This window comes from Rhea pennata, chromosome Z, assembly GCF_028389875.1.
Source record: "Rhea pennata isolate bPtePen1 chromosome Z, bPtePen1.pri, whole genome shotgun sequence".
Classification (NCBI taxonomy): Eukaryota; Metazoa; Chordata; class Aves; order Rheiformes; family Rheidae; genus Rhea; species Rhea pennata.
The window spans coordinates 17,622,448-17,636,488 of NC_084702.1; the positions used below are offsets into that span (position 1 = coordinate 17,622,448).

Consider the following 14,041-nt stretch of genomic DNA (forward strand, 5'->3'; position numbering starts at 1 on the left):
TAATTTTCCTGTGTTGTACAGGTGAAAATCTAAAGCCATTATTAATGTTAAAAAGCAGAACAAAACACAACATGCCCAGCTTATGAACAATACTAAATCTTGTTCACTATGACTACAAAAATAATTACATAAACTTCTAAAATAGTCCATAGGGGAATATATCATCATTAGTACCTGTATCCATCAATAAAACTGGCGTTTATATAGTCAGAGCCTTCTACTCCGCGGATTGGCTGCAAGCATACCCTTGTAGACTCATATGGCATAATATTGACAAGGCGATTTTTGAATTTATTACATGGCAGATTGGCACTGATGAATCTTGAAGTGTGAGCTTTAGAGCTAGCTAGACGCTGTTGAAAATAAGTAAATAAAAAGAATTAAGATCAGCTATGACAAAAACAAATGCCATTATCAGGACTGATGATCACTGCTTATGACCCATTAACAAATTATTTCAATTTCAAATGTTTGTAAAGCTTTTTTTGATATTTTATAAAAGTTTAATAACTGCTCCATTCACGCAAACAAATTTAAATACTAAACAGTTACACAAACATAAATTTCAAACTATTAAAAAAACAAAGGAACAACAAAGTTAAAACACCCATTCTGAGCAGTTCTTGTCTGGACATTAATTGAAAGCAGAATTATATATTTTATAAAATATTATCTTCTTAATTTACAGTTTTATGCTCAAATTTCATCCTTTTGATTGCTGGAAACAAGTGGTGGAAGACACAGCAGCACTAAGTGCTACCCACTTTGTTTTTGGCTCACCACAAGATAACGTGTCAGTACCTTAAATTCCAGTTCCATTCCTGTGACATTCTCTCCCGTTTCGATCTGTGTCAGCTTCTGAATATATGCATACAGGTTTCTGGCTGGCACTTCGGTATTTCCACAGGTCACCGCTTCCAGCAGTGCATCATGGATAAAGATGTATTGGTCCTCAGTTTGAACCATGTAATTCCTCTGCGCTCTCATTAAAGTTACGTGGCCATAAATATCCGCAGTCTTTTCATGCTTTATTCTCTCTAACATGGCATCTATCACAATGAAACAGCCAGTCCTGCCGACTCCAGCACTGAAAAGAAAAGAACACAGGAGGAAAAACATGAAGGAATATTTCATGCACTGTCCTTATTTCTATGGCATTCAAGTTTTAAAATTTCGTAACACTGATTTGAAAAGCACGCTTTTCTGAATATTAACATCAGTTTCTAGGAAAGAGGCCAGTGCTTTGAAATACATGAACTCCTTCAACTCCTATTACAAGCAGTTGAAGGCTGAGAATGCTTTTGTAAGAGATCTTTGCATTTAGCAGGCTCAAGCTTGAACAGGAAAGAAATAAAACACATTGTAACATATTTTAGAATGATATATTCTTAAAAATGAAAATGACTAGAGGTAATGTATATGCTAAGAATTCAAGCTTTATTTGTAGCATGATCTGTAATTCATTAGACATGTTGTTGTTGTTATCCTCTCATTAGTGAGATGAATTTATTAGCAGAACATTATACAAAACGAATGTTACAAATTCTGCTTTGAAGGCAAATTTTATGTCCTTTCTCCAGCTCAGACTGTGAGGTTTCAAACGATGCAGTTTCGTATGTCCTCCCTTCCTTTGTACAGCCAGGCCATAATATTATTCTTTGCAACACAGACTGATGCCTAGTTAGATACACTAGAAGCTGGCCTGGAAAATCCTTAGCTAGCCCCTTGTGTGTGTCTTGCACGCACAGGTGAATGTGTGTCTTGCATCTTTAGAAAAAAAAGTAAGACAAAACTGGAGGGACCAGAACCTGGACCAGGATGTTCAGCTGTCAGATTGTTTCAAAAGGCAAACGATAAAAGGACTAAATATAATTGAAGACGGAGCTTGACATCACAACAGTTGACAGACTGGGACAGTAACGTTCATCAGCCAGAGACTAAGCCAGCGTCCCCTTACAGATTCTAGATGAAATCAGATGCTGGACATCTGGAGTTAGATGGAGCATTTTGGACACGAGCTGAGGTGTTGACACGTCAAACCTGTTGAGACCAAGGAACCCTCTCCTTCCCATCTCTCTGCACCAGAGATGACTCCTCAGGAACACCCCTGAGCTAGAAAGTTGCTTTCCTGTGTTTGGTAGGGCTTGGCGGTAGAAGAGGATGATACAGGTCAATTACTGTGACTTTGGCACAGCAGTTAAGACCTGTCCGTGAAATATTCAGCTGAGTCCAAAAGAACATAAACATCTCAGTAACAGACCTACTTAATAACAGTTTATTGTTATGACACCTGCTGTCAAAATGTGCCAGACTTTCAATGATTTTTAGTCATCCCTTCTCTACGTAAAAGGTTTTATATATGGGCTACCTTTAATGACTCCTGAGGACAACATTATGCAAGGGTAAGAGGAAAAAGACATATATAATACTTTGTTTAATCATACATGATCCAACATATGGCATTTGGCACAGAAGAACAGCTTATACAAGGATTCACAGAAAGAATATTAAAATAGACTAGAGAATAGGCAAGAATTGAAAAGGTTCTGAAGGTCTGAAGAGACAATTTGTTTTCTAAATACTGTCAAATTTCCTAAATTCTCTGGAGAAAATTCCTTTCAGGATATGTTTAGACGTTATCTGTATTAGGTCAAATTTTCAAACTGATGACTGTCTTTTTGCAGCCACAAATATGACCAATATCTATGAAGTCTTCTTTCAAATATCTGAGCATGTAGTTGTATAAATCAAAAGTGAAAAATACTGATTTTTATGTATCATTCTTACATCACCTCATGTCTGTGACAACAAATGTTAGTTCCCAGCCTTTTAAATGCTTAACTATTTTCAGTTAGTGATATGAAATGCAGTAAGGAGTATAGTAATCAGTAGTTTATAAGCCCTTCAAGGACTCAAATTATGTTAGTGAAGGATATCTAAGCATATTATATATTGTAATTTTTTGAAAGGCGATATGAAGATATTAAGATAATTATATCCCAGTTTATACAGGTAAGTTATATAAAAAACAAGATATTCTCATAATTCCTACATTTTTGCGAGATATTAAATATCATAAATCCAGCCAGAAACCTACAATTAAAGGCCAACCTTTATTTCTCGTTAGATGCTGCAAATTACAAATTATATCTCCCTGTAACCAAAATAAAGAGAAGCACAGAACAGAAAGATGTTTTAGTCTCCCATGAGAGCAGTTTTGTTTTTAAGATTCCATATTTTCATATTTATTAAAAAACATATAGTAAACATGTATTTTAACAACCCATGACTCTTCACAAAAGCAGACCCCATTCAAAACACTAGGGACTTGTGCTAACAGACCAAACGCCTCACACTCAAGTTTTGCCATCCTGAGATAAACTAATTGATATTCTGAGCTTTTGAAAACTTACCACTCAATTATGTTGCTCAGATGGTAATTGGAGAGGGAGAAAATACATGAACAAATGAAATGGTAGCTCTCCTAGCTCAATGCAAATTCATTTCCCTTATATAAGAAATGTTTTGCATTCCAGGAAACCTGAGTTACCTTACGGTTGGTAAGAATTATGGAGAAAAACCTCAAAAATTTTCTCACTCTTGATATTTTTGTTTGGATTGTGAAGAAAATATAACAGGTAGCTTACATGAGTATGTTAGATTGGTTTTTGTAAAGCTTTAAGGCACTCTCCAATAATTCAGCAGTCTTTACTCGTGCTTATTCCCAGAAACTCTATGAATCTTCATTTAAACAAAACACTCTGCAGTTTCAAATTTTTCCTGACAGTATTTCTTGCACTTCTTTTCATTGTTGAAATGACAAAGAAAACAGTGTGTAATTTTTAAAGATATGTACAGTTACACATTTTTCTATAAATGCAAAATGTTTTATAAATAAATAGTTTAATAGATCTATACAGCTGATAGGAAAGATAGCAATATAAATACTCAGCCATATTACCTGTATCATACTTTTTCAAGTTGCAATTCAGGTAGTTTCTATCAGCCAAACAACTGGTGGCCAAGTGAGAAATAAGGCGGCTTGACAGTGAAAATGCCCTTACAGTTTAGAATATGGTTCTCTTTCCTATCACATATTACTGAATTAATGTTCCAGCACTGTGCTTATATGGCATTTTTCAGATAAAAAAATTAAAAGTTTTGATGGTTCCTACAGACCACAACTAGTGTCAAATTCAAACTCAGTTAAAAGTTTGCACTTTCAGCTGGAACGAGAAGTTTTCATTTCTCCTCTTCACCTCTTGCATTTTTAATTATATATTTATTCTTTCCATAAGTAAACTAAGAAAAGGAGTAGTTACTGATGTGCTGTATCACAGATGTTTTTTTCCTAGTTGGCAGGTTTATAAAGAGGTTGTGAAGATCACACCGCTGCCTCAAAACACATCAACATGTGCTAATGTTGTTATCACAATGGGGGGACGGGCTGACACACCACATCTATGGAGGCATTTGGCTCTGCTGGGCTCCTGACAAAACCCTCTTAAAAATGTTTTATCCAGTAAAATATTTTACTACCTCAACATGCTCAGAACAGTCCAACTTTGCTAATTTATAAATAGGCTGCGTAGCTACCTGACTACCCTCCTCAGTTTCACACAAATGCAATCAACTCTACGAATGTTTTAGTTTTCTTCCTCCCCTCCCGTCCCCATCTCCTATTCAGTTCTGAACTCTGACAACAAGCAATACTACATCAAGAAACTACAATGTCTTTATTCCATTGTTTCGCTTTCTCTTCTGCTGACACACAGACTGCTCCACAGGGTACAGAAAGACCACCGGGAAGCCAAGCAGTTTGAATCCTCCCTGATATGCCATGGAAACATCAATTTGCTGAAATAAATGCAGGCCACAGAGAAAATCAAGCCCAGAAAGCTTGAAAAGAAAGCTTAAGAACAAGAAACTTTGTTATTTTTTTAAATAATGGATGAAATGGACATACGTATTTGGGCTATACTATCTCTATGCATGACAGGAAAACAATATGCTAAAAATCAGTATTCCATTTTAATAACAGGTCACAGAAAATATGATTCTCTTGTAGGTACTAAACTCATATTTTCTCTGTTTTCTCTGATGCCATGACTGGCATTGCAACCCTTACCAAAGGCTTTTGTATTTTTCTTTTCTCTGTAAAGCGGTCAAAATATGTGCTACTGTTTAAAACTGTGACTTTGAAATACTCATGTATTTTTATGTTCAGCAGCTTAATCTATAGCATAAGGAAGGAACACTTTTATTTCAGCAGTAACTGCAAAAACGAACGATCCTCTGTCTTTCCCAGTGACTATGCAATGAAAAGGTTTCATATAACCAGATACATGATAGGCAATTGACATTCAAGTTGTACTACAATTATCTAGAAGTGATGTTACTGTGACTTAATGATTAAGGGATTAAACTCTGTATTTTCTGAACAGGGGCTTCCTTGGTAGTCTAATTGCTTTATTTTTTTAAAAATTGTTAGAAGAGCTTTGTTAACTGATTGTGCACGTTTCCCTGTCAATCTTTTTTCTCCTTTTTTTTTTTTTTTTTTTTTGCCATTGTTGTCTATCACTCACTGATCTCAGACTATATATCACCAAAGAGCTAAAAGATTATAACGGTGAAACACGTATAAATTCTCTTTGATCCTGAAGGATTAAGTTGCATATTGTGGTGATGATAGAACCCTGTTTATGCTTTTTGCTTTTCATCATTTCAGCAGCCTTTAACCAAAGACATGACTCAAACTACAGAACTGATAAAACCATCTCTGCTTTATCTACTCTTTGCTGTATTGGTTGTCAAGCAAAGGCTGTTTTCTTTACATCTTGGAAAAAAACTACACCGTGAAAACATCACCAACAAGTTGAAGCAACTGGGATTCAATTAATTTATTTTACCCTGAGATCTCAAAACATGCAAGGATGGAGGCAGTTCTCTCTGCCTCCAAACATGCGAAAGTTGAATTCAGGGTGCAGTTCCAAGCAGTGCAGCATGAATCAAGCAATTGCTGGAATCTATTATTAAGAAAGTGTCTTATTGCATTCTATGTTCAGATCCACTTGCAAAAATTATTCCTATTTGCCTTTTGCTGAAGATGATAATGTAGCGAATCAGAATCAGTTCACAAATTAACTACAGTTATCACTTTCCTGCCCTGTTTGCATCTTTTGGCTTTACCCTCACACTTAAATTTTTTTAAAACGTTCTGTCATTTCAGTTAATGATAGATACTGTTACATTTAGAAGCTGAAAACCTTACTAATCTATTAAACAAGCATGCTTGCCAGGAAATTGTTATTGCTTCAAATATTATCATTTATTCTATTACAACATTTGTTTTCAATTTCTAAGAACATGGCTAGGTCAGTCCTATGAGCTGAAATATGCTTAATGTCCTGTGATGTGATACAGCTACAATTCACAGAAAGAAAAATTAAGAGACAGGAGAGAGCCATTCCACATTACAGTCACTGTATGGATGTGTTAAAGGCTGGATTTTGTGATTAATTTGTAGCTGTTTAAATGACGACCATTTACTGATACTTCAGTGATCTGGCAAAGGAAGGCAGTGTAATTGCCAGTTTTCACAGATCATTTAATTCAAAGGAAAGACAGTAAAAGATGGACCAAAAACCATTTAGAATATTTTTGACTCACATCAAGGGAAAATTTGATTGAATATTACAGTTTCAGACAGAATGAAACTTGCATTTATGAACTGAAAGTACATAAATTTGGTTGTGACATAGAAAATGTATTAAAAAATCCAGATTTTATTGAGAAACTTCATATGATTAATTACACATCAATTCTATAGCAATTCTATAGCTGTTCTGACAAGGACACTATTTGGATTATTCTTCCCCTTATCCTGTTAAGAAATCAGGACACAGCTGAAAATCACCCTTCTGTCTAGGAAGCAGCACAAAAGCTAGGAAACCATTTAATATCCTTTTGAGGGCATAAATCGGACTGAAGTAGCACAAAGGCTTTGTGCAAAGAAGTAAACTTCGTTCTGTAAGAGATACTGAATAGCTTCAAGAATTCTGGTATCTGCATATGAGAGATCTTTCAGAAATAGTGCATGCTAATTTCCCCCCTTCCCCCCCCATTGCAGTTATGGTAAAATACTGTATGACACATTTTTAGGCATAATGGTTCACCAGTACAAACATGCCAAGGAATACTTTTAAGAAAAGTTCCTACATGCAAAGCACACAAATGAAAATATAAATATAATATAGATAGATAAATATAACTACTGCAAAAACAAACAAATAAATAAAACCCTGGCTATAATGTTTTCATTACCTGTATGTTATGCATAGAGGCACAGTATTTGTCACTGCAGGTCTATAAGCCTTCTTAAATTGAACAAGAGATGAAAAAATCCATAAAACATACAGATTTCATTATAGATGGACAAAGCTCAGTCTAGAGATTGCCAGAGCTTTCACAGATAGCTGGCCAAAGCACAGGGGGCTGTCAAATCAGAAGCCAACCTTAGGCTTTTCCTCTTTCACTGAACTTTATGAAGATTTTCTTTTTGGTTTGTATTTCTCAGAATTCTACCATTTCCCTAAGTTCTTCAAGTACAATTGCTGCAGATTTAAGCACATTTTTTGTAGAATGAGTTTGCAGAAGTTTAATAGTGTTAATGAAGTAAATCTGTTCCTCATCCAATCTTAAACTCAACTCTGGAGAGATCAAGGAAAAGAAGCTGTCTTATCAGATTTTAACATGAACACAAATAAACCAACAAACTCTCATATGCTGTATCTTATATAATCAAACTCATAACAATTTCTCTAACAAACCTCTGAGTACAGGGAGTAATTGTTTATTAAATCAATTTTAAAAACTTGAGTTTTCCACACAAGGCAGATACGTAGTATAAGGAATTTTCAATGTAAAAAATGAGTTTTAAGAGACACTCCTTATAAGGACATCCCATTCCAACAATTCAAATCCTCTAAACACACTACATTTATATTCAGGTTTGTCATGAGGCAGAACTCTACAGAACTATATAAAGACTCCTACACAGCTCCAAAGCAATATAGGAATGAAGCTGTAGAAGGGCATAATGTAAAGATACTAGCTGATGGCAGACTAGTATCAGAGATAATTTACATGTTACCAGTGGAGAAAGATGTACTGTCTTGTACCATGTAAGCAAAAGATATTATACGAATAATAAGTAGTTCATTATGCTAGTCTTTGTTGGCATTTGGATAGGTGCTGAGGAAGACACCATCCTCGATCTGCCCTGTGTGAGAAGCTTAACCTCACTCTCTAAATTTGGTCTCATGCTGCCAGGTACCTTCAGAAAGCAGAAGCATTTCTCACCATCACCTATAAATCAAGCCATCTAGACCTCTTCATTTCCATTAACATGTCTAAGCCCTCAGGCACCAAACTGTAGGTAATAACTAGTGTTAACAACTATGTCTCTGAAGAGAGGGAGAAATATTTTTGATCCATGTGTTTCCTTCCCTGAAAGAGGAAGAATATCAGAGAGTGCTTTTGCCCACTCTTCCTCAAATCACAGATCATAGGTGAAAAAGACCTCTTATTGTTCTGCTTGCAAGATGGAATATAGCAGAAATTACATAGTATTACAACTGAAAAGTTTATTGATCTTATTGGATACTGCTTTGCTTTCTTATCTTTGCTCTCTTTCAGAGTTGATTATTGTTTCCACAGAGAATTTTTACATATATACCTTCCTGTAAATCACATCACCTGATTCCTTCATTCACTCAGAAATATAAAGAAACTAGAATAAACAGGATTTTTCTCTACTATTTTATCTGTACATTATAGTGAATTTTTATTTCAAAACTAATCCAGTTCTCCAATGTCCTCCCTCTTATTTTCTTACTGCTCTAAATAAAACAATATTCAGTGTACTGCTTTCTCTGTTTAGCATGGAAGAATAACTATACTAAAAATATTTTCTTTAACGCATCTCAGTGTGACTAGTTACCTTCAACTAAAGACAAATCTATGCATTAACATCTGCAGTAAATACAGAAAAGGATACTTATGAGTAATTTATGAGAGGAAGTACACTATGATCCAATCAGGAATAAATAAAAGTGAAGATTATAGCACAGCACAGAAGTCAGTGAGCAGAACTTATGCTGCTTGCTGCTAACAACTGCTCCCTTGCTTTCTTTGCAATTCAGATTTCTTTGTACTCTCAAAATGGAATGATTACAGGGGTTCCTTGCTTCTTTTTGCATATTTCTGAGCTTTGACTAGATTTTCATGTGAACTTCTCAGGCAAGGATACACTGTCCCTTCTTTCTGTACCTTTCCCACACCACATGAGGCATGGTTCACCTTCTCTCCATGTGAAAGGAAGGTAAACTGATCTACGTAAAACTGAATTAAAAGAAATGGAAAGGGATGTATTCTGAAGAACTGGTCAATAGGATGATCCTGAAACTTCTTGCTGAACACTGCAGTCCTTCAGAGCATCAGAGTCCTTCTGGAAACTTCCCTGATTCAACATGTTCATGAATCCATTGTGGTTCATAGCTGTTTCTTCTTAATACCAGCTGGCCCCTTCTTATTTTTCAAGACAGGCTACTACCATTTATTATGCTTGGGTTTTGGATTGAGAGAAGAACAGTGATGAAGTGTCAGATGGTCATCAGAACATAGTATTTCATCAAGTAAGTACAAAGCAGAAAAGACTACATAGTTCCAGGTCTCCAGGGGCCGTTTTGGCTATGTATTCAGCACCCATCACAATTCAAACTCCTGTTCAGCTCTATCTGCCTACAGATCTCTTTTTTTTCCTACTTTGAAAACTTGGAAAGAATCAGAACTTAGTCCTTCCAGCTAATGGAACTGTAGTAGCAAACCTACTGTTTTGGATCTCTATCTCAGGATGTCTCTTGTTCATAGAAAATCGGACAAATGACTGATATATTTAAGAAAATCGAATTCACATGAACAGAAATCATAGCAGTGCTTCAGAGGATGAAAAAAAAAAAGTTATTTTGTTACCCAAAACTTGATTTAAACTGAAACAACCAGAATAACATAAAGATGTGATGAGATACTGCGCAATAGAAAATAGAGAGTATGCAAAACTATGAATCTTCTCTAATGAGTTCACATCAAGACTGTTGTCAGGCATGTTTTCTTAGCCCAATTGCTGAAAATAATGAATATCATTTTCAATATCTCTACCAATAGTCCATCAACAGCTGAAAGGCTTGGTGCTACTCTTGTTTTGCTTTGATATCAGTTGTCTTGATACTAGCATGAATTGTGTAGCATAGGAGAAAATCAGGTTGTGAATGGTTAATATAACCAACTTTTTAACATTTCTTTATCATAATTTGTGATTTAGAGGGTGGACACTGATCTTCTCTCCTACTTTGCAGGATTTTGAACTTTATGAGCTAATACAGTGGGCAAGTTATAAGAAAAATCCCAGGGGGCTTGGTATAGCAGTTTCAAATTGAGCTTGGGTAACATTACAGTATTTTTAAAACAATTTAAAATTATTTTTAAAAATCAAGTGACAGGAAAATTCAACCACCACAATGAAGGATTTACTTGGAACAGCAGTTATTCACAAAATCTGATAGTAAGTGATGAGACTGTGAAGTAATTTTATAAAAGTATGAAAAAAGAAGAAAGATAAATGTTCAGGGCAATAGAATACTGATTGAAAAGCCTCCACAAAAAGATAACGGAACTATTTTTAAAGCTCCATTTTACTTCCAGAGACACAGGAAAATGATTTAAAAAGAGGCTTTCATGCTGATTACTTTAGATCAAAATACAGCCTGCTCAAATGTAGCCAAAAATGTTGTGCAGCCAAGTAAATGCAATGTGTTCCAGTGCACTATGTGTCCATGGATATTCCGGAATATACTGTAGGTACAGCTGGGAAATCTCAGAGATACCCCTTGTCCAGAATTCAGCTATTGGGTTATAAAAATATTTTCACATTTCCTGCAGATGGCTAGATTCTTTTCTTCACTAGTAATTTTAATTCAGAATTCATTATGGACAGCTGCTGGCTCTGATAGAACCTAATTGCTCTTTTACTAGACTCAGCTGCAAGCAGTCATATTTCCTTTTCCTTTATAGAGTATATTATATATAAACATGGGCGGGGAGAAAAATAACCAATTAACTAAATACATATGGATAAAATGACTCACTAAGAGTGCTGATTAAATAATGTATCAAACTACAGCTTAGGTCAAAAGAGATTACAAGCCTTGTAGGACATGATAATATATGTATGGAAATAATTATCAGCACTAACATATTTGTAATTTGAGGTAACACATGGAAAAGGCACTGCTTCAGTTCGAAGAATCTTACACAAATTATTACATTTTATTAAGGGACAGGTTATTGCACTGAGAAAAAGTCATCAGTCTTCAGAAGACCTACTCAATGGAAACCATTTATCAGCTGAAACCAAGGCAGGCCTTTGTACTTCCACTGGACAACTTAGCAAGAAAACCTGGCATAATTCTGGAACTATTTTTGCTGTTTTATTTCTTGTTAAAAGATTGATTAAGGAACAGCTACTGTTAGTGAGGCTACAGAAAAAGAGCACAGCACAAATGGGAGAGCTGAGACAGGCAGCAAAAATGACTATAGATGTGAAGTAACCTGCCTTCACCTTCCAAATGAGAAGTGTAGAAGGAGGTTAGAAGGTTTGAATTAGACAAAGGATGAACTTAAGGGAATAAAAAAATAAACAGATATCTTCTAAGATGACATGTCAAACTATTTGTCAGAGGATAATACTAAGACAAGAATCAGAAAGTTTGGTTTTGTTCTTTAAAATATGTATACAATCATGAATATGAAAAATAAAATTTCCATAGGTTTCTGTAGATAATTAAAGAAATAAGAGAGGGAAAGAATAGAAATCCTCATGAAGCAGGACTAAATCAGGCACCAGCTGCTTGCTGCTAAGAGGAAATCTTATTGAAGTATTGTCAGTTGTTGAAGTTTTTATGCTTTCCTCTGAAAGTCCTGACATTCACCATTGTCAGGGACAGGATACTGGCCTAGATAGATCTCTGATTCTATCTCCCAGTGGCATTTACTTTGTTCCTTTACAGATTTAGAAAATTCTAACTTTCCAGAAACAAAATCTTGCCTTACGCAGTCATAGCAGCTCTTCCAGGATTTCAAAAGATAATCCAGTCCTGGCTCACAGCACTGGTCATATAATCTCTGAACCACAGGCTAAGTGCCAAGCAAAGATGGCTTTAGAACATGTAACTAATTTCATCAAGAGAACCAGAAGTAGGTATTATTCATTCTTTGAACTTGCATGAAGAAATACTCTTCTTACTTGTTATTTCTATGCTTCTGAATTTTAATAATCGTTCCAGTGATACTTACTGAGTGTTTGTGCTTATAAACAACTGGAACACATACTGTACACAGAACAGATACAATCCAGTTTTTATGAAAGGCTAGCTTCTTGTGCTGAAATGTTTTTTAACTTAAAATGAAACTTAAAAATAGATCAGCCTCAGTTTGCTGGTGTTTCTTGTTTCAAGAAGGATTTCTGTCTCATGCCTAGGAAACAGCATTTTATTCATGTTTTTCCACTCAAAGAAAATATCAAGGTACCCTAGCCACTCTTTAAGGACATTATTGCACACTGCCGTAATTACTACTGTATGGTAATCCTTCTCATATTCATACTTCTAGATTTTGATTATGTGAGAACCTAAATCAAAGCATACAAATTAGGGATAAAAGTTTTTAAGATCCAGATTATCCATAATTTAAGAAAGTGTCAGTAGGGGGAGGTAACCAGCATCTCTGGAATTGTCTGGCATCATTTATTTATCCTCGTAAGTAATGACACTCAAATATGAAATAGAGGAACAAAATTTCAGCATTCTTGCTGGGATCCCTCACTAGATCCATCCAGCATATAGACCATGTGCATAACACAGTAATCTGGTGAAAGTCTGTATGATTACCATAAAACAGGGAGGGGGTTCAAACTTGAAGCTTTTGGAATCTAAAATTTCACAATCTTGACAGCTTTCCTGGTAGGAATAAGAACGAAAGACCCAACTACTGTCCCTAGGTGACATTACAGAGGTGATTATGAAATAATGACTTGCTATGCAGACTATGTATGAACCTCTTGCTAGTGTAGTGTTCCCATTTCTGGCAGGAAGCATTTATCAACCTTTCTACAAGACTCCTTTTCATTCTCCAGTAGACTCCACAATCCCAATAACTGTGAAGATAGAAAAAAATACAAAAATTTTTAAATGAAGAGAGTGTATGTGTGTGATTCATAGCAGTGCTGAACAGAGAGAGATTGCGATGGAAATCATGATGGAAAGAGTTTCAGCTCCTTAAACAGAGACTCCCCAGTATCAAACTCTGTAAGTCTTGTGACACTTTGGAGAAGGTACATGGAGAAATTAAGTTCCTCCAGTCTTCCACATTTGTCAGCATCATGACATGGTTAGAGTAACTGAGACTGACAAGACAAATGGAATAAAATGAAAAGTATGGACATGAACCGGTTGCTGTGTATTTATAATAAGGGGAATATAACTTATGTTACAATTACATTCACTAAGAATTAAGCATCTAAAACTGTGCTACCAGCTACCTCTCTCCTTTAAGAAAGGAATCTAAGAACAGCCTGCCCCTGCAGCCCTTCACTTTTTATGTGTGAACTAAGCCTGTGAGAAAAATGTTGTCTTCCTAAGACACACGGCAACTTACAGCTAAAAGCTGGAGGATAAATGTACATACAGTGTATTTGTGAATGGAGTTTACCCAGTCCAGTCTAATGTACAGTAGCATTCCAGTGGATGCTGAAAGAGGAAGTAGGAGGAACCACAGAAAGTTTAGAATATTTGGGGTATTAAAACACATGTGAAATGAACATATGTTTACTACCTTTTCCTCTTCAGAGCTTTCAGCTATCCTGGGGAGTGGGGTAAGATCCTGAGCTGTTCTTAGGGCAGGGAGAAGGAAGGGATGAGGAAGTTTT

The 14,041-nt window shown here is 35.6% G+C and overlaps 1 protein-coding gene across 5 annotated transcripts in view; it reads right to left on the reverse strand.

Moving 5' to 3' along the window:
* Window positions 1-14,041, reverse strand: part of PTPRD (protein tyrosine phosphatase receptor type D) — a 354,190-nt gene that overhangs the window by 14,499 nt on the left and 325,650 nt on the right. For all 5 annotated transcript variants that reach the window (XM_062600476.1, XM_062600475.1, XM_062600474.1 and 2 more), the window contains 2 exons: window positions 802-1,087; window positions 175-353 (listed from right to left, as the gene is read on the reverse strand). In XM_062600476.1, coding sequence (XP_062456460.1) covers window positions 175-353; window positions 802-1,087 — 465 coding nt within the window. The remainder of the gene's footprint in view (window positions 1-174; window positions 354-801; window positions 1,088-14,041) is intronic.